The 23,900-nt window shown below is 38.7% G+C and overlaps 2 protein-coding genes across 12 annotated transcripts; one reads left to right on the top strand and one right to left on the bottom strand.

Moving 5' to 3' along the window:
• Positions 1-81: 81 nt before the first annotated feature.
• Positions 82-21,918, bottom strand: LOC133967337 (uncharacterized). 9 transcript variants are annotated; one of them, XM_062402740.1, is made up of 7 exons: positions 21,611-21,918; positions 21,378-21,474; positions 20,439-20,744; positions 20,007-20,030; positions 19,898-19,918; positions 19,780-19,807; positions 19,035-19,644 (listed from the first exon to the last, which is right to left on the bottom strand). In XM_062402740.1, the coding sequence occupies exons 2-6, from the start codon at positions 21,457-21,459 to the stop codon at positions 19,782-19,784; spliced, it is 459 nt and encodes a 152-aa protein (XP_062258724.1). In that variant the 5' UTR covers positions 21,460-21,474; positions 21,611-21,918; the 3' UTR covers positions 19,035-19,644; positions 19,780-19,781. The 9 variants fall into 9 exon arrangements, 7 of the variants coding, with proteins under 7 accessions (XP_062258723.1, XP_062258724.1, XP_062258725.1 ...); XM_062402741.1 differs by having other exon boundaries at positions 19,035-19,641; XM_062402736.1 differs by having other exon boundaries at positions 19,898-20,030; positions 21,611-21,668; positions 21,780-21,897.
• Positions 1,896-22,552, top strand: LOC133967336 (nectin-4-like). 3 transcript variants are annotated; one of them, XM_062402733.1, is made up of 7 exons: positions 1,896-2,045; positions 6,477-6,815; positions 6,912-7,214; positions 14,234-14,330; positions 15,111-15,265; positions 15,951-16,132; positions 16,331-18,108. In XM_062402733.1, exons 1-6 carry the CDS (start codon positions 2,024-2,026, stop codon positions 16,127-16,129), a joined length of 1,095 nt encoding a protein of 364 aa, XP_062258717.1. In that variant the 5' UTR covers positions 1,896-2,023; the 3' UTR covers positions 16,130-16,132; positions 16,331-18,108. The 3 variants fall into 3 exon arrangements, with proteins under 3 accessions (XP_062258717.1, XP_062258716.1, XP_062258715.1); XM_062402732.1 differs by lacking the exons at positions 1,896-2,045; positions 16,331-18,108 and adding exons at positions 4,803-4,944; positions 22,532-22,552; XM_062402731.1 differs by lacking the exon at positions 1,896-2,045 and adding an exon at positions 4,803-4,944.
• Positions 22,553-23,900: the final 1,348 nt, after the last annotated feature.

The following is a 23,900-nucleotide window of genomic DNA, read 5'->3' as shown; positions in this document are numbered from 1 at the left end:
TCTTACTGTCGTACACACTTGTGTTGCCTGCAGCAGAAGAACACTTCACTTACTGTTCAATACTTTATACGTTTTAACATTAATTTGTTTCCAGTTATTAATGACCCTGAACATATCAAAATCAAATCAATTACATTTCATATTCTATTTTATCATTGCACATAAACCCAACGGAAAGTCTATAGATAGATTAGGTTCCTGTGCCACCCACACTGCTGCCACGTGCGTCACTGAATGTTGTATCTATGACAGATTACACAAGGCCTGTTACAGCTGCTCTGTGCTGTGCAGTATCTGTTAACATGTTTCTGTCATGTGTACTGTTGTGTTTAAATTTAAGCGAGACAATATTTGTATTGTAAGAAAATAGATCCAATGATTGTGAGATCTGACAACTCCACACATTTATCTGATGAAGGAGATAAAAAGAAATAAAAGAAAAAAAACATTCAATGCAGTTTTCAGATAAAAGTATAATTTTTCAATAAATAAAGTTCATGTCCTGAGAAAGCAGTTTAAAATTCTACACAAATTAAGAAAGACACGTTTTCTTTTTGAATGTGAGGTCTGACACTTCATGGTTACTTCCTGTTATTGCGGTCTCCTTCTCTCTTCACATAGCGGACTGCACTTTTATCGCTGGTGAGCTCTGGGCTTGAAATGGGCAGGCTGACAGCTGCGATGACCACCAACGTTAATTTCCAAGCAATTCTCGTAAACATCCCCTGTTTGTTCCTGCTAACGAAAAAAAACAAAAACAATGACAGAGCAAAAACGTACAGGCTCTGCAGGTAAACAACCACATACAAGGTGAGAGAATAAACTAAGTCTTCAGATTATGTAAGGATCACGACATGATAAGTCTTTATTTACCATTACTGGAGCCGGCTCACTGTTATCTCTGTAAAGGAGAGCCACATTTGTTTTTTGCTCAAGCAGCTTATCTTAACGGGGTCATGTGTCAATAGAGGCTTCAAGCTAAGACACTTACTCTGCACGGCAGTTGCTGACTCTTCGTAGGATGATAAAAGTAAATATGAAGGTCAGGCAACACACACATAGAACAGTTGTAGCCACAACAATTACGTGCGAATGTTTACTCCACTTTCCATCTTTTTTTTTCCCTGGAAGAAAAAGACAGTTTCTCTGATTTTACCATAGGTGTAACATGCAAACTAAACTCGGCTCACAGTCGTGTAAAGACAGTTTAGTTTTACATGTATGTCCAAGTCAGGCAACTGTTTCATAAAGGAAGCGATGGTGGGTGATGTAGTGTCATGTTGTCTTCTACCCCATGCAGTTGGGCACGAGTATTCTATGTGTAGTTATACTATTAAAACCCATCTGAAAACTGTCTTCGAATTCATTTTTTATGTTGAGGCCTCCTAAATAAATGAGTTTTGAACCAATCCCTCAGATACATCAGGTATAAAGGGGATGCCAATGCAGTCATCCCTTTGGTGTGTGTGTGTGTGTGTGTGTGTGTGTGTGTGTGTGTGTGTGTGTGTGTGTGTGTGTGTGTGTGTGTGTGTGTGTGTGTGTGTGTGTGTGTGTGTGTGTGTGTGTGTGTGTGTGTGTGTGTGTGTGTGTGTGTGTGTGTGTGTGTGTGTGTGTGTGTGTGTGTGTGTGTGTGTGATATCACCAAGTTGCAGTGCACACTAGAGCACTTCAGAGCTTGACATGTACTTATCAATCACTAAATCATGGACCACAGTGACAAGTTTTAGGGAGATAAGCTGACAGTATTTCCTCTAACTGTGTTCTTTCTTGTTTTTTTTTTCCCCTACAGAATCCTGCATTGTTTGTTGGATCTTATTTGCTCTTATGAACGTCCTTATCATAGCAGCAGCAGTGTGGTATCTTTATAAATTTGACAAACTACCATTTTTAGGTTCAAGGTACCAAGTTTAGTAATACTGTAATGTATATCTAATTATTGTATCTTCTATTTACTGATTGTTTAGGAGAGTCCCTGTCACACGTAGGGAGACGGAGGTGATAAATCCTGACGAGACGTATTTTAATGAGGAGACGCAGAATAAACGGTAATACAGGCAGAGACAGAAGAAACGTGTCATATTTAATTTGCTGCACAAACTGACTAAAGATTTGTGAGAATTTTGAAGTGCAAACTTAAAGTGATAAAAGTACTAAATATACAAGTTTCAAGTTGAAGCTATAAAACGAACACAAATTAAATTATACAAAGGTAAAAACCAGAGACATAAAAAATAAGAGTGTGTCACAACATTATTGTGTTTAAAATAATTACACTTGTCTTCAATAGAACTCAACTGAAGCTGAGTGAGAGTATTGTATTTACCTCAAATGGTTACGTATTTCACTGGATATTGTTTTGATCTGTCAGGACAAGGCAGTGTGGAACAAGCTTTCAATATGTTTCCAATCAATCAGTTGCTTGTTCGAGTACCTCAACTGAAGTGAGACTGAAGTCAACAGTGATTTTCTGTGTTACATCACTACAAAGAAGAGAAAAAAGGATAAGATGAAGTCTTTACAATTCTGCTGAATGATCTGAGAAAGAAATGCAACACCAGCTCCAAAATGCACTAACGCATGTTAGCTGGGTACAGAACAACCTTTCCCTCTCTTGCCAAATAAAATATGAAGGTGTTCTCCATCTTAAGTTAGCATGCTAGCTATTGATAGTTATCAATATCATTATTTATATTTATGACATTTCACAATTTTTCAGTCGTTAAACGTTCAATCTGGGGGGATTCTCTGGGTTGTTACTGTTCATCCAGGTAAACCAGTAGGCCATTAAACACAAAGATTAAAAGATTCATCATCTGGGCAGCTTTCAAATTTCTTTCAGATTTAGTCTTTAGTCATAATGTTTTTTATTCTTTTAACTTCTTTTTATTTTGCTAGCCTATTTATTCTTTCTTATTTATTAAAGCTTTATATCTTTATTTCATGATCAAACATTTCTAATACGTCCTGGTTTTTAAACTAGATTGTTTGCACAGCAGTTTGTGCCTTAATATTTAACTCTTTACCCTTGTGTATTTTTAAGTTATATCTCCTGTCAATTAATGCACTAGTTGGGATTACTGTCATTTGCACTTATATTACAATAAAAGTGAGATACGCATTACAAGGAATGTTTTACAGTGTGTTTACTCTACACCCACCGTCCTTGATGGTGAATATTACTTCAGGAAAGTTGTTTGCCCTGTTTATTTCATGGGTTAAAGGTTGCTAACTCTGGTAAAGGGCAAAGTAAATAGCAGCTGTCACAAGCCAGTTACGGGAAACAAAAAGTCTTTGTTGGAACTCTGCATTTAAATTGGGTGAATAGCCACTGTTCTGACACCAAAGGAAAAAATTGCATTTCGAATCAGTTTGTTTTTTAAGATGTCGATGTAGAGCAGTGGGTTTTTGATCACCAGCACCTGTCACATCTTCCTCGACGCACCAATTCACATTTGAACGTCTGAATATAAAACACACATGACCTTATTTGCATTGAAATGGTTAATGGTGTTTCTTCCTGTCTACACTGGTGGAGTTGCATAGCTCTTACTCCTCAGGTGACCAACTTCGTTGAACTTTAGAATTACTTTTTATACCACAGGCTGTAAATAAAGCTGGACACATGAGTTTCCATGTCCTCCCACTATCAAGAAATTATTAAATAAGAAATCTTGCCTATACAAGCCCTGCCATCTTGTACATTTGGAGCGTGAATCTGAAACTAAACTTATCAGACAGGATTTTGGACCTACACTGCAGCCGGCCAAGCATTGTTTACATCTTTAGATCTGATTTCAGTTGAGGTCTAGTTTTTGCGTTCTGTGTTTGAATCTGTTATGAATGTTGCCATCTTTTCTAAGTGTGTGTCTGTGTGTGTCTCTTAATTTAAGAAAGAAAGGATTGGAATCCAAAAATATATTACTCCACTAAAATAATAAAAAAGTTGGACATCAGGACTGCTGCATCTATTTAGTCCTTGGCTGGGACACCTCCAGGTAAGGAGGGCCCCGGGCATAGTGCAAGTCAAGGTTCACACTGTTGTGCTACCTGCATAAATACACTTTCTTTTCTTGCAGAAGTCCTGTTGTCTTAATTTCTATGCACAATTCTGCCAGAAAATTAACCTTGACAAGACTGAACTATTTCAATATTCACAGCAGAGTTAAATGCTATTGTAGGGTCTGTGATGGGTGGAAGATGGAGGCTGGGATGACGTTGTACTGTGCACAGGTTCCTTATCTGCCCCTGTGGCATTGGTGGGGGGAGAGGGAAATGGAGCTAGGCCAGATATAATTGGGGAGATTTTATTGATGGTCTCTGAATTGGAGAGACAGACAGAAAAGGGAAGCAAAGGCAAGTTTAGCAGAAATACAGTGGATGTGCAGGTGCCACTTGAAGGATGGAGTGTCGTAGCATCATCAGTGAGAGGGGAAATCAGATATGGCAGCAAGGGTGGGAGGGAGACATCAGAGGAAAAAAGCTATACAACATCCAAGCATCAGTTAAACCTGTCAATAACATAACCATGCCTCAAATAGATGAAGTCAATCTGATGAGGTTAAGGCTCAGGCATTGTGGACTAGCAAGTGGGTTGGTGCTTGTGGGAAAACTGTGGAGTCCTGGAGTCCGTTGGGTGGCAGTACAGCACTAAATAGAGCCTAGTCTGCTGGAAAGAAGAAGAGGAACCGGAAGAGAAAGAGTAAGAAGAAAAAAAGAGGCGGAGCAAAGTAAAAAAATATATCGTTGGCGAAAAGTAAACAAACCATCGGTGGATCTTTTATGAACGGCCAAGCCCTCGTGTTGTCGTTCCAGTCGCAGGCATCGTCTTCTCTCCCCGTCGGTCTTCTGTATCATCGAGTTCAGAAATTAATGGATAAACGGAGAAACTCAACAACATGTGGCTAATGTTATTGTTCATCCTGAACGCGAACACACAGACAAACGGTGAGATGCTCCTCCTCCTTAATATTATGTCACGTTTAATTACCTGTACTGAATCAGGGAGCACGAGGAGAGAGGGGACAAAGGCTCCATTACAACACGTCATCATAAGAGGCTAGTTAAGCTAATGATAATAATACTAATACTATCTAACTAATACACATAATAACGTTAGTTGACAGAAAAATAACATTGACATGCACACAGGTAAAGTTTCTGTAAGAATCACACGTCCTGAGGAAAGACGGTTACTCACAGGAGGGAAAGACAAAAATCATTTGTATTGAAAATAGAGTCGCTGAAATAATATAATAATCGTAGAGAAAAGCTTGTATAAGTGGAGTGCTTTCCACATCGAATTTAGCTCTGATGATCATATTTATATTTGTATGATACCTGTATTTACTTCTAATAATTTAATTCATTTGTGTTTCGTTCTGATGCTGAGAATTATATTCATTATATTTGTAGTTTCAGGATCAATAATGGTACAGATAATTAATAAAGGTGCAGTTTAAAGTTGTCAATACATTTGCATAATCAAATGTTACACAACATCTTGGAACGTATATAGTTTTTAGTACTGTATTTGACTTTTTATTTAATATAAGGGTCTTTCTACATTTTTTTCACTTATTTCACCGCTGAGCACCTGTTTCTTCTCGTCCAACACATTTCTTTTTTTACTGTTGCCCACGTGCTAACTTTCACATGACAATTACAATTTTAGTAACTACAGATGAAAACGGAAACGGTTAGTGGCCATCTATAAAAATAACTGTAAAAAAGAAAGTCCAATAAGCATCTTATCCTCAGCAGCTGCTGATTATGAATCTCCAGAGAGTGTCGTTAGAAAGGGGGTTTCCAAGTGCTGTAGCTGCAGGAGAAAAACTGTAAAGGCTTTGTTCTCAGACCAGCATGCATTACATTATCTAGTCAAACACACCTCAGTCACCAGGCATATACTAAAGGCATGGCGACTCCTATTTAACCCTAGAACACTAACGTCGGGTGTTTTTTACGGAGCGAGTGTAGTCATGGGATTTCCATTGTGTTGCTGCTGTCTGAGTGGCGTGGGTCCCCCATGATTGCTTTTTTTCGTTAAAAAAATAAAAGAAGAGTACTTCAAATTGCCATGTATTGTTGTACATTAATATATTTTGATGAGAAGTCTTTTTTATCGGATATTTTATATCGGGTAAAATGTACCCGACGTTAGTGATGGTGTTACTAATTGTACGTTAGTGTTCTGGGGTTAACAACTCACAGTGCCTAATAATAATAATTCCTTTATTTTAATTGAGTTCCCTCATTCAGTAAAGAGGATGAAGAGAACAAACCAGTTCAGTTGCTTTAGAACGATTAAACTGTAAACAGACTATTATAAGCCACCTGTTAGCTGCCACATAGCGCAGGTGTAAGAAAGAAAGCATGGCTGCAGAGAGTCCAATCAAATGTTTTAGGATTTCTCTCATGTGGCTTTTTACCTCTGTTTGTGCTTTGAAATAGACTGATAGGTTTTATGTCTTTTACAGCTCTCCAGGTGATTGGAGGAAACAGGACAGTGGTGCAAGGACGTACAGTTACATTCAACTGCGAACTTGTTGACACCACAGAGACTGTCAACCAGATTTCATGGCAGAGGACGACCAGAGTTAAAACAGATAATTTTTTCTTGACTGTTCGGAAAATAAATGGACCAGAGTATGTGAATGGACGTGATGATCGAATTAAGTTCATTGGGAGCTTCAATGAGCTTAATGGATCTTTCCAGATATCCAGTGTCTCATTGCAGGATGAAGGCATCTACACTTGCATCTTCACTTTGTTCCCCAGCGGAACTCACAACACACACATACATCTGGATGTGCTCGGTAAAAATTTAAATTTGGTTTAAGAATCTTTTGTGTGAATGAGAGAAGATTCCCTTCTTGGGTATGTTAACCTTTTGTGTCTGATAACTCTTTTAGTGCCTCCTGTCATACGTGTGGAGGATAACCTTCCTACTTTGGCTGATAAGGAAGTTTGCATTGCCACCTGCACGGCTGCTGGTTCCAAGCCTCCGGCAAACGTGAGCTGGCTCACAGATAGCTTAGCAGACAACTTGAGGGAAACAGCCAACTCCACGCATCATGATGATGGCAAGACTACAACAGTCAGCTACCTGTTTGGAGTACCTGCCATGGAAATCGACCAACAGGTGGTCCACTGTGTCATCACCAGTCCAGCCCTGTCGAAGGAGGCAAAGGTTCCCTTTACTATACAAGTTTACTGTGAGTATACAATCACTCCTCTACCTCAGTTTATGATGAGGCTTATTTCTCATTCACAACATCAATTATTTTTGAAAGATTACTGTTTTCCTAATGGTTAATTATATTGATGTCCCTGCACACTCAAAGGTGTTTTCGAGCACTGCTCTCATGTTGAAGGTGGTTGAATCTGTGCTGTGGATTACAGGACCCCTTGCACCCCACTGGTAAACACTGTTGCCTGTTTTAGAATCATAATCAAAAACTTTATTTTTGCAGAACATTATGATATAAAATATAATCCCTCCACCATTTTACCCATGACGCATTATTATTTTTTGGATTGTTTGCTCTTTCTCTACATTCTCTCCTCTCTACGGCTTTCCCTCTTTAGCAGGAAACTCTTTCATGTCCCAATGACATTAGTTTAGTCTATGATTTCTGTTTGAATGTCTCTGGTGCCACACTGCTGATTTAAAATGATTCACTTTTTCATGGATTGATTATAAATCCTTAGAGAGCATTTGGAAGTGCTTAAGTACAGAGTACAGAACTCGGTAGCTGAGGATGAACATAGATAGCGTCTCCTAATGAGGCATTCGGTACCATTTTGTTGTTGTACCATCTCTGGTCACATCATAAAACAAACAATCTCGATCTGACAGGTTAGTATCAACAATCTTGTTAACAAAAATATCTAAACCTTTGGAGATCACTAAATCTAATCTGTGGTCGTGGTTCTGAGTTGGAACTCATTGGATTTTATATGTTCAGTAAAATCCAAAGGGTTCAGAAGTCGCATGAAGTCCATGACCTTGCAGGCCGAGATGATTTGACCCCGATTGACTTACTCTGTGTGAGAAGTAGCAGTCTGTCCTGAAATCTCAGAAAACAGCATTCTTTAAAAAGCAGCTGATTCAATATAAACGTGAATAGGCATGAGAAATACAAGCTTTAAAAACGTTTTTAATGAAAGCCTTTTTTATATACATGCATCAATTGCAGCACACACATGATTTTTGACATTTGACAGTTAGGAGGCTAGGCTAATCCTTTATTTCTCCCACAACAGTATAATCAGTGAGTTATCATGGTTAAGCAAGATCATGAATGACACAATGGACCTCTGTACAGACTAACACTGAGATGTGCTAAGTTACAACCCTAAAAAACTGTTTTTCAAGTTTGCAGTTCCAAAATGACCATGAAACATTTGAATGAAAAGCCCACAGTAAGCAAGGTAACCCTGTGCACAGTGGGATGAGACAACCCAGTCTCATCAGAAAATGTTCAGTGGCAACGTTGGTCCACTTGGAACGACGTTACCATCTCACAATCTGAGAGGCCATATTGTGAGATGGTAACATTTTGTCCGCCCATTGTTTTGCATTGGCGTGTTCTCACGTCACGTGACTCCCAAGCTCCTGTCTGCGGAGAGGAAAACATGGCGGAGATTCCTTGTTTTTTCAGATAAAAATATAATTTTGTAACTTAGTTTGGGCATAAAAATACAACCTGACACCATTTCTAGCGAGAAATGTGCACTTTGCTTCCACAGTCTTCATTCAGTTCTTTGTTTATGATAAATATTTTAATAGTTATCACAAATTTTTTATCATTGCTATGATGGTTGCTATGACGCTGCCATGCGGAAGACCAGGTGCTGTTTAAATGACCGTCCCTGCGTGGTGTCGTTCAGTGATCGTGAATGTTATTCATGTTATATAATATTAATATTTGAGGCTAGATTACACCTCTAATGCGAAGGATCCTGCGAGTCTGTTCATACCGAGGCCGGTCCGAGTCCGCCACCGGACCGAGTGCACGAGCGGACCTGACGTGTGGCTGTCGTAAAAATTTGCCTTCATTAGCTTCAGAAAAGAGCGATGATGTATCGGTCAGTGGGCGGCAGCACGAGACTCCGCAAACTAGTCTGTAAGCAAAGTAGATGAAGGCATTGAGGTTGCGGCCTGCCATCATTGTTATTTTACTTAAGGGACTGAATATGTTTCATGCAGAAATATTAGCATTTCCCTTATGTCTACCAAAACTGCTTGTTTCACAGTGTGCAGTTTTGTAACTCTAATTTTGTTTTGACAGACTGTGAAAAGAACGTTGAGAAAATCACCACTCTACAGGAAGACACAGTCCAGTAATGGGTGTCAGAAGCTCCGTAGTGAACGAGAGGTACTGTGGAAAAATGTGTGTCATTGTTGTACAATGTCCTTTGATTCTGTTTACACAAGGTCAACACAAAAAGGTTTGATTGTAAACTGATATTGGTATGAATTCATGTTATTCTCCTTTTCACAAGAAACAAACAATCAAAATTACCTGCAGAACGCCCTTGATGGACGCTTCTGCTGTATCGTCAGACTGGTGAAACAGCAAGATGCCAACTTTAATGCTAATTTATTTGTGTAACATTCTGTGACCAAATGTATTGATTACTTTTTGTAGACTGTAAAAATAGATGACCCATTTATTAAAAAAAAACTAGAATAACCGCACTGCGTTGTATGACTCCGCTAACCAGTGCAGTGTCTGTCTACATATTTCTACATATTTTCTCTCATATAAATGTCAATTAAGCCTATTGATTACTGAAACCATAAGTTGAGGTCAGTGTGGCCTTGACCTTTTGACTTTGTCCTTCAGTTATTCTCAAGTGAAGCAGTACAGGTGTGCCTCAGCTCCACTGTCCCTCCTGCAGCCTCCGCTCCTGATGCTAACCTCATGTCTCCATCACACCAAGAAGCAGACCTGGATTGACAGACCTTTCTCCAGAGCGGCCCCCTCCCTCTGAAACCCCCCTCTCCAAAATACTATTTGTGGCGTTTTTAAAGCTTTGCTGTGCAGCTTTGCTGTGACTATAAATGACTGGAACCTTAGATAAAGTTATTTTCTGACTTCCATAACTGAGGCATTCTCTACAGCAGTGGTTCTCAAATGGGGGTACGCGTACCCCTGGGGGTACTTGAAGGTACTCCAGGGGTACGTGAGATTTTTTTTAAATATATTTCAAATTAGCATCCATTCAAAATCCTTTAAAATTTGTTATTTAATAAATATTCAATAAAATATAAGTTTAAGTTCATGAAATTAATTTTATATTCAGTATGCTATTCTATTTCATTATCCTTAAAACCCAGAGTCTCCCCCATACCGAGTCCTTGACCCAACCTGGCACACGCCACCTCTCATCACCTGTCACCACTGAAGTGCCGCCTTGAAAACTCTGTAGTTTGGGTTGAAGCGCAGAAACCGCAGAAACACGGAGGGACAATTGCCAAAGAAGCCGAGACCAGAGCCGGCAAAATTCCGTCAGTATTCACAAGAAGGTCGAGACTTTAACTGATGTTTTTTGAGGTTTATTTGAAACTACCCTAAACCACACCGTGAGAGCTTGTGCCTCTTCGGAGGGGCGCTAAATCACACTTTTCCATTGTGAAGTTACAAATTCATAACAGGAACTCCGCGTCTCTACCGGAACAAATTCAAAATAAAAGCATTTAATAAAAAAATGGAAATGAAATTGTCTGACCTTAAAGCGAGCAAATATTTCACAATAAAATGGAAAGATACTTGAACAATATTAACATAACATAGATGGGTTATTTACACTTTGTGTTTTTTTCTGTGGGGAGAGATTAGCCAACAGTGGCATTAAGGCAGCACATTCAGTGGTATCTCCAGACAAAACATGAAAGTCATGTTGGTAAGCCACATGAGGTTTTTTAAGAGGAAACTTTCTGAATTCAGGTCATCTCAAGAAACGATGCGAAAAGCCTCCCCAAAGCAAATGGAAACAAGCTACCAGTCACTTATCAGGAAAAACTCCTGGAAGTGTCATCTGACCTGGCCTCCAGATGAAGTTTGCCACATCCACACTCACACAGTTTTGGGTGTGTGTGAAGCAGGAGCACCCCCACCTGGGACGGAAAGCTTTGGAGCAGCTACTACCCTTTGCCTCCTTACATTTATGTGAGGCCTTCTTCTCTGCAATGACTGTGATCAAAGCAAAGAAACAGACTGTGCATGGAGAAGAGCTTGATCACAGCAGATGCTTCCCTGCCACCAAGACTGACAAAGATCCTCAGTGAAGCACAAGTTTCTCACTAAAATGTAAATGAAGCACTCACTCAGCTCAATGCAGCAATGGCATCTTAAGTGATGACAGTTTGTAAATTTAAGATAGTTAGTATTCTTTTCGATCCATAAAGAAGATATAGGATGACACATATTTAAAATTGTTATTTTGAGCTAATCTTTTATTTAAAATTAAGTTAATGATTTATTTTTTGTGAAGAAGTGTTTATCTAATAAAGTTAATGTGTTCAGTTTGAGAACATCTTTATTATGATCCCAAAAGAGGTCACTTTAAGTTGATAATTATTTTTATGTGCACAAATCTTTATTCATATTTGAGATATATATATATATTTTTTAATAAGTCTTTAGTTATTTTCATATCATTTTATTTCCAAATAGTTCAAGAGAGAGAGAACATGTCTAGTTACAAGGATTATTAAAATCAAACACTAATGGGACAGCACTGTGTATTAGATCTTTTTTTCAACCAAAAATGCTTTGCACTGGTTAGGGGGTACTCGGCTGAATTATTTTTCAAAGAGGGTACATCACTGAAAAAAGGTTGAGAACCACTGCTCTACAGAATGTAATATGCCCATTCTACTTCAGATCCATTGGATCATTGTGTGTTTATGTTGCTTAAAGCAGAGCATTCACTTCTTTAATGTAATCAGCATATTATCTGCCAATATCATGGCGTAGAAGTGCAAGGAAATACCAATTTGTTATGATCAATGTCATTTATTGTGCACAAACATTACATTAAGGCATCTGGTTAAATTATGAAGATGGTTCCCTCAGATTTTTTAAAAAAAACATAAACGTCAGACAGGCCGCTAAAAGCTAAAGATGCTGAAGCTAACAGCTACCCAACAGCAAGCTAATGCCTTCCTAAGGCTGCCAGGGAGTAGCAAGAGTAGCCTTGTAGCAAGAGAGTGTAGCTAATCACAGCCCTCACAGTTCTTCATCAGTGGAGAATTACCTCGCCATGTTTCCCTCTTCAGAGGAGTCATCCAAAGACTGTGCTGCTGTTCCAGAATATGTCAGGCCTGCTGCAGCCTGCTGGGCTTGAACTCTGAGCATGCAGAGTAGGCCCTCACGTCCCGTCTCTGTAAATGCCTCAGTACTGCCTGAGAATATATGATAAAAAACAAAACGTCTTAATAGTTTGTTTGTGTCTATTTATACATACAGACATACAGGGCTTTCTTTTCTACAGAAATATTTGTCCTGAATTGATGTATCTGCTTATTGCCATCTATAATGTGAAACCGAATATATGTTTTGGTGTACCCGTACAAGATGTCCAATGTAACACCAATTAAATCCAGTCTACTACACTAACGCTTTAAAACCTCTGCAATAGCGAGTCGACGGAGGCATTACTGTATGTCTTCGGGTTGTCCAACTGACTATTTGTCTTAAAGTCAAACGTTCAAGGCCACACTGACCTCAACTTATGGTTTCAGTAATCAATAGGCTACACTGACATTTATATGAGAGAAAATATGTAGTAATATGTAGACAGACACTGCACTGCTTAGAATCAGAATCAGAATCAGAATTCTTTTTATTGCCATGTATATTTGCACATACAGGAAATTGCCTTGGTGTGGTTGGTGCACTTTACAAACAACAAATTAAAAACAACAATAGCGAACAATATAACAATATAAAAAAACAACAATATATTTAGTTAAAGACTTAACTTAGCTTAGCGGAGTCATACAACGCAGTGCGGTTATTCTAGTTTTTTTTAAATAAATGGGTCATCTATTTTTACAGTCTACAAAAAGTAATCAATACATTTGGTCACAGAATGTTACACAAATAAATTGGCATTAAAGTTGGCATCTTGCTGTTTCACCAGTCTGACGATACAGCAGAAGCGTCCATCAAGGGCGTTCTGCAGGTAATTTTGATTGTTTGTTTCTTGTGAAGAGGAGAATAACATGAATTCATACCAATATCAGTTTACAATCAAACCTTTTTGTGTTGGCCTTGTGTAAACAGAGTCAAAGGACATTCTACAACAATGACACACATTTTCCCACAGTACCTGTCGTTCACTACGGAACTTCTGACACCCATTACTGGACTGTGTCTTCCTGTAGAGTGGTGATGTTCTCAACGTTGTTTTCACAGTCTGTCAAAACAAAATTAGAGTTACAAATGTTAATGCCCCACAACCCATTGCAGATACGGTTTTATTTGCACACCACATCGGATCGAAACAAAACTGCAGTCTGTGAAACAAGCAGTTTTGGTAGACATAAGGGAAATGCTAATATTTCTGCATGAAATATTCAGTCCCTTAAGCAAAATAACAATGATGGCAGGCCGCAACCTCGATGCCTTCGTCTACTTTGCTTACAGATTAGTTTGCGGAGTCTCGTGCTGCCGCGCACTGACCGATACATCATCGCTCTTTTCTGAAGCTAATGAAGGCAAATTCACACATGTAGACAGAAATAAACAGTATAAATTAAAATGTGTAAATATTGCTAACATTATTTTTGATGGAGGTCATCATTATACATAACAGGATCCTTCGCATTAGAGGGGTAATCTAGCCTCAAATATTAATATTATATAACATGAATAACATTCACAATCACTGAACGACACCACGCAGGGACGGTGATTTAAACAGCACCTGGTCTTCCGCATGGCAGCGTCATTGCAACCATCATAGCAACGATAAAAACATTTGTGATAACTCTTAAAATATTTATCATAAACAAAGAACTGAATGAAGACTGTGGAAGCAAAGAGCACAGTTCTCGCCAGAAATGGTGACAGAATGTATTTTTATCTCACAATCTGAGAGGCCAGATTGTGAGATGGTAACGTCGTTCCAAGTGGACCAACGTTGCCACTGAACGTTTTCTGAGGAGACTGGGTTGGATGAGATCCACAAGTGGTGTTTAACCTTTGATTTCTTGCAGTTGCGCCTAAGGAAGTGAAAATTGGTGCAAATCTCAAAGAAGACTCATTTCAATGTGAGACTGATTCCAAACCCAAACCAGAATTTAACTGGACCAGGTACAGTAATGCAAATCAATCCATTTCAGTGGAAATGTCTTCGCCCAATATGTTCAACATATTAAGTTAATTTATTGTATGAATTTGAATGAGTTTGAATTATATATTGTGTTACTGAAGTAAGAAGAATGATCACAATTGCAACGAATCATTTCTAAAGGTGTTGGATGAAGCCGTAGAAACTACGGCGCGTCTCACTCTGACTTTTGTTTTCACACATTATCAACAGAGTCCAGTGCATGTCTGAAAGCACCTTTACAGACACAGGCACTTATAGTCACACTGGGTTAAATATCAATTGACTTCAAGATCAGAAATGACATATCACGTAAATCCCCTCTCAACCTCTCTCCCTCCTATACAGGTGCACAGGTGCTTATATAAACTATAAGCCCCGCCCCTATCCTTATGACCTATTTCCTTCCAAATTCATATGATCACAAGTCAACAATAAATAATACAAAAAATAATCCCAAAATACAAATATATTAAATCTTATATCATAACTAACAAAAAAATAAACTTATTTATGGCTCCTACAGTGAGATCCAATCAAAAGTCACAGGAAACACGTTCAGGATGCGTTTTAATAGAAGGTGTGAACAGGTCTAAAAACTTATATGGTTGACTTATTAATTACCTGGAATTCTAGAGACAGCTAGAATCTGAAGTTATCATCAGATAATTTGCACATCTCTACAGTGTGACACATGTTGTGTCTCAACGTCAGTCGTCACTTGGCTCCATGTTTGATACTCATTCTTGTTTTCTCTGCCTCAGAGTTGGCAAAGCGTGGCCTCAGTCTGGTGTCAGAGTAGAGGGTGGAACGCTGCAGTTTCTGACCAGGAGCTCTGACCTGAATGGCCTCTACCAGTGTACCGCATTTAACCCATATGGAAGAAGCATTGTTTACATCTTCAGATCTGTGATTTCAGGTGAGTTTTTGTTTTGCATTCTGTCTTTGAATCTGTTATGAATGTTGCCATCTTTTCTGAATGTGTGGCTGCGTGTGTCTCTTAATAAAAATAAAAAAAACAATTGGAATCCAAAAATGTATTTCTCCCCTAAATTAATGATAAAGTTCAGGACTGCTGCATGTATTAAGTCAGGATTCCTCATATTTGCCCCCTGTCAAGGTTTTATTCAAGGGATAGTTCACCAGAAATAATAAAACAACCTCCAAACTGCTCGTGTGCGGTCATCCAAGTGTCTGCAAGCCCCAACATTCAAATTCGGCTTCAAATGAGGTCATTTACACCATGTTTTAAGCCTTAAAGTCCACCAGAAGTGTCTAAGCTAATGGGCGTTAGCACGTCCGACGGTCTGTGAATGCACCTTGTAGAAAGATATCAGCTGACATTTAGTCTTAAAACAGTAAATGACCTTGTTTCGCGTCGAATTTGAATGTTGGGGCTTTGGGACACCTGGAAATGTAAATTGTGTGTGTGTGTATTTGTACCTCATCACCAAGTTGCAGTGCACAATGAAGCACTACAGTGCTCGACGTGTAACTATCAATCACTAGATCACTGACCACAGTGACAAGTTTTAGGGAGATAAATTGACATTATTTCCTCTAACTGTGTAACTGTTCTTTCTTGTGTTTTTTTCTCCCTACAGAACCCTGTGTTGTCTGTTGGATCTTATTTGCAATTCTGATCGTCCTTATCGTAGCGGCAGCAGTGTGGCATCTTTATAAATCTGGCAAACTACCATTTTTCCTGGTCACACGTAGGGAGGCGGAAATGACAAATCCTGAGGAGACGGCTTTTAAAGAGGACCGTCGAGAAGCAGAATAAACGGTAATACAGGCAGAGATAGAATATTTTCAATTTTATGCAATACTTTTTGGCTCATAAGTTTTCCGCAAATGCACATTAATTAATAATAAAGCTATTTCTCATGCAGTTATTAGGGGTATTATATGATAACAATATATTTCATTACAGTTGTTACTTTGGAAATTCATGATATTTTCTTTCTTACATTTTGTGTCTTAGGGAGCATGACACACACCTCTGCTACACACGTGTTCGTCCAGTGAACTGGTGCAACAGCTCAGGTGCATCAGTTAAAGGGATAGTTGACCCCAAATTAGAAATTCACTCACTTGATGGACGGGTGGGTGTTCACAAAACTTTTTTGGAGTGCCAGTTGTTTGTGGAGGATCATGCAGCACGTTCACACATACACACGGAACCAGGTTACACAAAATAATCAGAAGAAGCCACAATTGAATATTGAATTTCTATACGTACACTGTAGTTACGTAGATAATTTTTTCCTTGTCCGTTTTTTATATGATTAGAAATGGAGTTATATACTTAAAAGACATAAAAAACTGAATCTATATGAAAACTAGGTATAACCTGGTTCTGCATGTAAACAAACTTACTGAAGATTTGTGAGAAATTTGAAGTGCAAACTTAAAGTGATAAAAGTACTAAATACACAAGTTTCAAGTTGAGGCTATAAAACGAACACAAATTGAATCATACGAAGGTAAAAACCAGAGAAATTAAAAATAAGAGTGTGTCACAACATAATTGTGTAAAATAATTACGCTTGACTTGAATAGAACTCAACTGAAGCTGAGTGAGAGTATTGTATTTACCTCAAACGGTTACGTATTTCACTGGATATTTTTTGGATCTGTCAGGACAAGGCAGTGTGGAACAATCTTTCAATACGTTTCCAATCAAACAGTTGCTTGTTCGAGTACCTCAACTGAAGTTAGACTGAAGTCAACAGTGATTTTCTGTGTAACATCACTACAAAGAAGAGAAAAAAGGATAAGATGAAGTCTTTACAATTCTGCTGAATGATCTGAGAAAGAAATGCAACACCTGCTCATAAATGCATCAACGCATGTTAGCTGGGTACAGAACAACCTCTCCCTCTCTTGCCAAATAAAATATGAAGGTGTTCTCCATCTTAAGTTTGCATGTTAGCAATTGATAGTTATCAGTTTCATTATTTATATTTATGACATTTCACCATTTTCCACTCGTTAAACGTTCCTTCTGGGGGGATTCTGTGGGTTGTTACTTTTCATCCAGGTAAACCAGTAGGTCATTAAACACTTAGATTAAAGGATTCATCATCTGGGCAGCTTTTGAGTTTCTAAATAGTTTTAGTCTTTAGTCATCATGTTTTTTATTCTATTAACTTCTTTTTGTTTTGCTAGCCTATTTATTCTTTCTTACTTATTTAAACTTTAAATCTTTGTTCATGACTAATCAGAAGTGTACGTCTTGATTTTGAAACTAAAGTTATTTCAGTCCACAGGAGCATTTTAGCTCTGCGTCCTTAATAATCCTCAGCAACATTTAGTTTAGATAAACAAAAACTCTGTATTAGTGTGGACGACAGATGTAAACATAGCGGAAGGATGCTTTAATACAAACGTAGTAGTGTGGATTTAACCTATGATAATGTGTCCTGTAAGTTTAAAGTGAGGGGGATTGTAAACTATTGCTTCTCTTTTTTGTATTCTTTATTCAGCAAAGTAACCAAATTTTGTCTTTCTTTTCGCTTTTTAAAGACTGAAAACATTGATGCATAGTGTGCTTTGTTTATGTTTGTGTTATTTTAAAGGAATCAGAGAAACCCTTGCAATGACAGGCTGAAATGTTTTTTGCGTGTTCTGTGCTTTAACATTTAACACTGAACCCTTGCGTGTATTAAAGTTACAGTATATCTCTTGTTAACTAAAGCACTTGTTGGGATTACTGTAGTTTGCATTTATATTACAATAAAGGCGAGATTAGCATTACAAGGAATGTTTTACAGTGTGTTAACTCTACACCCACCATCCTTGATGATGAATATTACTTAAGGAAAATAGTTTTCCCTGTGTCACATAGTATTTCATGGGTTAAGGGCAGAGTAAATAGCAACTGTCACAAGCCAGTCTCGGGAAACAAAAAGTCTTTGTTAGAACTCTGCATTTAAGTCGGGTGAATAGCCACTGTTCTGACACCAAAGGAAAAATCTTTCACTACACACCAATTCACATTTTCTTCCCGTCTGTCTGAAAACAAAACACACATGACCTTATGTGCACTGAAATGATTAATGGTGTTTCTTCCTGTCTACACTGGTGGAGTTGCGTAACTTGGATTGCTCAGGTTACCAACTTCGTTGAACTTTAAAGTGACTTTTATACCACAGGCTGTAAATAAAGATGGACACACAAGTTTCCATATCCTCCCACTATAAAGAAATTAATAAATAAGAAGAAATCTTGCCTATACAAGCCCTGCCATCTTGCACATTTGGAGCGAGAGTCTGAAACTAAACTTATCAGAAACTTTACAATTGAAAAAACATAAGTGTGAAAGGAACTACCTGAAATGACAGAAGTCATCTTTGACACTAATTCATTTTGGTCAATGTCCCATTTACCAACATGGAGGAGACAGGACTAGGTGGAAATCTTTGGCTTCACTTTTGGGCAACAGTCATGTTGTCCATTTTTTTTTACAGTCTATGATTTATACCAAAATAGGGATGTAGGGATGTACATAGATGTGTTCAGTGTGACTACCAAGATCAGTAGTAACCCGTAAGCTTCTTACTGTCGTACACACTTGTGTTGCCTGCAGCAGAAGAACACTTCACTTACTGTTCAATACTTTATACGTTTTAACATTAATTTGTTTCCAGTTATTAATGACTCTGAACATATCAAAATCAAATCAATTACATTTCATATTCTATTTTATCATTGCACATAAACCCAACGGAAAGTCTATAGATAGATTAGGTTCCTGTGCCACCCACACTGCTGCCACGTGCGTCACTGAATGTTGTATCTATGACAGATTACACAAGGCCTGTTACAGTTGCTCTGTGCTGTGCAGTATCTGTTAACATGTTTCTGTCATGTGTACTGTTGTGTTTAAATTTAAGCGAGACAATATTTGTATTGTAAGAAAATAGATCCAATGATTGTGAGATCTGACAACTCCACACATTTATCTGATGAAGGAGATAAAAAGAAATAAAAGAAAAAAAACATTCAATGCAGTTTTCAGATAAAAGTATAATTTTTCAATACATAAAGTTCATGTCCTGAGAAAGCAGTTTAAAATTCTACACAAATAAAGAAAGACACGTTTTCTTTTTGAATGTGAGGTCGATGACACTTCATGGTTACTTCCTGTTATTGCGGTCTCCTTCTCTCTTCACATAGTGGACTGCACTTTTATGGCTGGTGAGCTCTGGGCTTGAAATGGGCAGACTGACAGCTGCGATGACCACCAACGTTAATTTCCAAGCAATTCTCGTAAACATCCCCTGTTTGTTCCTGCTAACGAAAAAAAACAAAAACAATGACAGAGCAAAAACGTACAGGCTCTGCAGGTAAACAACCACATACAAGGTGAGAGAATAAACTAAGTCTTCAGATTATGTAAGGATCACAACATGATAAGTCTTTATTTACCATTACTGGAGCCGGCTCACTGTTATCTCTGTAAAGGAGAGCCACATTTGGTTTTTGCTCAAGCAGCTTATCTTAACGGGGTCATGTGTCAATAGAGGCTTCAAGCAAAGACACTTACTCTGCACGGCAGTGGCTGACTCTTCGTAGGATGATAAAAGTAAATATGAAGGTCAGGCAACACACACATAGAACAGTTGTAGCCACAACAATTACGTCCACATGCTTACTCCACTTTCCATCTTCTTTTTTCTCTGGAAGAAAAAGACAGTTTCGCTGATTTTACCATAGGTGTAACATGCAAACTAAACTCGGCTTACAGTCGTGTAAAGACAGTTTAGTTTTACATATATGTCCACGTCAGGCAACTGTTTCATAAAGGAAGCAATGGTTGGTGATGTAGTGTCATGTTGTCCTCTACCCCATGCAGTTGGGCACGAGTATTCTATGTGTAGTTAGTTATACTATTAAAACCCATCTGAAAACTTTCTTCGAATCCATTGTTTTTGTTGAGGCCTCCTAAATAAATGAGTTTTGATCCGATCCCTCAGATACTCCGTTGTTGTATCAGGTATAAAGTGGATGCCAATGCAGTCATCCCTTTGGTGTGTGTGTGTGTGTGTGTGTGTGTTTGTCCTTTAGTTGAGGGCTGAGTATCACACCTGTAATTATCAGCTCCAATTTGTGTATCCACACTCCCTCGAGCGCGGTGATGTCACAGCTGTAGTTCCCTGCATGAGCCCTGTGGACGCTGTCTATCACCAGTGCGTACAGTTGTGTCCCAGAAAGAGACATGTTTATCTTCAGGTTCTCTGCTTGTTTACTGGTGTACAGGTCCGGGTCCTCTGTCTTGATGCTGATCAGGATTACACCGTTTAATTTCCACGTGAGCTGTTGGACCGTGATGTTTGACGTGTTGCAGGCTAGGGTCACATGGCTGCCCTCCACTTTTGTGATGACGTGTCCCTCTGACGTTCAAATGAATAGATGACATTTTCATGAACCATTCTTTCACAGTGTAGGGTTAAAGGAATATTTTGACATTTTGGGAAAAGTATCTGTTTGGTTTCTAGCCGAGGGAGGAACGATACTGCTGTTACATGCTCTGGAAATATGAAGCCACTGCTAAAAGTGTGGTAGCTCATCTCAGCTCGAGACTAGACCTGTCCAAAGGTATCAAAATACAACAGCAAGTGCTAGTTATTAGTTTTTTTTTTATTACAAAATACTGTTCCATACATCACCTATTGTTTTGAAATATGTGGAACTACTTACATAACCTGATTTAGGACTTTTTTTTATCTACGGAACAACCTAATAATTAATTGAGAGCCTGTTATACAATTTACAGTTTTAAAAGTTGGTTTTAAAATAAAGGTACAGATGAGACGCTTGGTAAATCTATTCATATGATTTTGGGTCTGGGCTCACACCTACCTAACAACGTATCTAATAACGTACCTATCTAGTACCTACAAATACCAAGGTTTAAAAACGACATTCATAGTCAAAGAATAGCGTGTAAGCATCTTTCCCAATATGTTGAACTATTCCTGTGGCTCATTAACTCATTATCTTGATAATTGTGCTGTTAATTTTACCTGCAGGAGAGACAATCCAGAAAATGCAACATATCCGGAACAACGTTCTGTTGATGCTCCAATATGTAGAAACATCATTCATCGCTAAAATGTTAAGCTGCAACACAAAAGGGGTTGTAACGAAGTTATAGAATCAGAATAAAACATCATAAATAAAAATAACTCTATTACACTTAGAGAAGTTCACATCCCTTTCACAACCAGACACCTCGAGATAAATATAACATTCTTACCGGCAGTGACTTTCTGTGCAGTTCGGTCCCTTTCTTCTTCCTGAACCCAAAACTAGGGCTTCAATTTAGTTTTCAATTAAATTCAATTTCAAGGCAACATGAAACAAGGCATATTTGTTTTTATGTATTTCGAATTATATTTGTGCCAGGATAATAGTCATCAACTCACGTCTTTGTGTATGACTGTGTTGCTGATGTCTGCTTAACCTGGTGGGACCCCCCACAACACACACACACACACTATATGCACAGATGAATTGTTTCCATACAGGAAGTCAATGTTGAGCTTTGATGGCCGTCAGAGTGAAGTGGGGTTACATTTTTTTTTTTGTAGGTGTTGAAGGCTGTAGAAAGGAAACTGATCTTATTCTTGCAACTTCAGGACTATGAGACGCCTAAGGTCACATTTAATGTTTTTCTTTCATGAAGATGCAAACCAACATTTAAAATTGAGATGTTTCATGATTCCAGTCCATATCCAATAAAACAGAAATGAGTCGGTTTGTTGTCAGACAACAGAAACTCCTCTCACATGCTTGTTTACTGAAGTCATGTGGTCTAGCGGGTGGAACTGGGTGATTATATGTCTGGTTAGCTCAAGTGTTTGTTGCCAAACCGTAAAGCAAAGCCCAGAAGCAGCTCCAGTGTCCTCAAGAGTCACATTACAACATGCACAAAGACGCACACAGTTTCCATTTGTGGATCCGTTGTGTCTCTCCAACTGAGAGAAAAAGCATCAGTTGATCCAAACACTGATATGACCCTGTCCATTTGACGCTGACATGAGGATTTTTAAACTTTCTCGTTCCCCCAGTTACCGAAGCAGTCTTATGTTGTTTGAAAATTAGTGTTCAATATGATTATAAAGTATTTTCAAATCCAAGTGCATTTTTCTGCTAAACATAAAATATGTAATTTCAGCCTCTCAATCAAAAGAGCTAAACTGAGGATGACGTGAGGCAGCGTAGGATCATGGGAGTTGCTGTTTTCTTTGGCACCAAATAATGTCCGTTGATGAGGTAATGTATTAAAGTTTTATTCCCATTACGCAGAAAACAATAATCAATGATCAGCAATGAATAATCATGATCCATTACAAATGACAATACAAACACCGGAAGGAAAAAGCAGCTAACTGGCTATAAGCTAGCAGTGTGTGTTTTTCCTTCATCGTATGTCGTTTATCCCGGAAGTGGCAAAGATTCACCACATTTCATATCCATAAACGCTGAATGACAAACAATGACGATAAGTCCACAGGATTCTCTGGGAATTTAAAAACTATATCAAGATTTGATGGAGAAGCAACGAGTATGTCTAAGAGGCATATTATTATTATAATTTTGGTAATGATAGATAGATAGATGGACTTTATTGACCCCAATTTGGGAAACTATTGCGGTGGAGTGGGTTTGTATTTTGGGATATTGTTGCTTATCTATGGTTTATTTGTGATCATATTAATTTGGCAGGAAGTAGGTCACATGGTATATGGAAAGGGGTTAAAGATTATATGGAGGGAAAGGTGGTGGTCTGGTGGCAGAAACTTGGACTATGGGCAGAGAAGGTCTCTGGTTCGTCTCTGGTTCGACTCCACGGAGAGATCCAAGAGTCTCCCTACCCTGTCTAGTGCCCATGAGCAAGGCACCTTACTCCCGCAACATCTGCTCCCCGAGCGCCACAAATGGTCGCTCACTGCTCTGTGTGTCCTGCACCAGATGGGTCAAAAGCAGAGGTTATATTTCCCTACCTGCATGAGTGTGCCTTTGCATGTCTGTGCATGTATTTGGGACTAATAAATGCATCTTAATCCTAATCTTAATATGAGCACCCGTTCACCTTTGTGGGGGTTAGAGGCAGGGCCGGTCTTTCCTACAGGCGACATAGGCGGTTGCCTAGAGCGCCACTCAGAGGGGGGCGCCAAAACTGCGCCGAGCAAAAAATAAAATAAAATAAAATATATTTTTTTTTGCTAGGCAGAGTTTTTTGCGCCCCCTTCTCTATGTGGTATGGCCAAAAATATTGTATTTAATTACTCTGACAGTAATTTAAGTAGTTTCATTAGAGAAAAAAGCAGCACTCAGGTGGAACGTTTGGCACGGGAGCAGTTGCACCCCGTACTGTCAGATGCAGTCTGGATGAGGAACTGAATGCTCCGTGTCGTTCCTGCTGCTGCTTCCATCCTGTATTCTACAGGTTAGTAGTGGGTGAGAGTCTCCTACGTTAGCTCCTAAAGCCTCGCTTGATCACCACGGGTGTTAATGAGACGTGTTGACTGGTAAAACTTAGA

This window comes from Platichthys flesus, chromosome 13, assembly GCF_949316205.1.
Source record: "Platichthys flesus chromosome 13, fPlaFle2.1, whole genome shotgun sequence".
Lineage (NCBI taxonomy): Eukaryota > Metazoa > Chordata > Actinopteri > Pleuronectiformes > Pleuronectidae > Platichthys > Platichthys flesus.
Note: the sequence above shows the minus strand (reverse complement) of the source record. Positions and strands in the feature narration are given on the sequence as shown.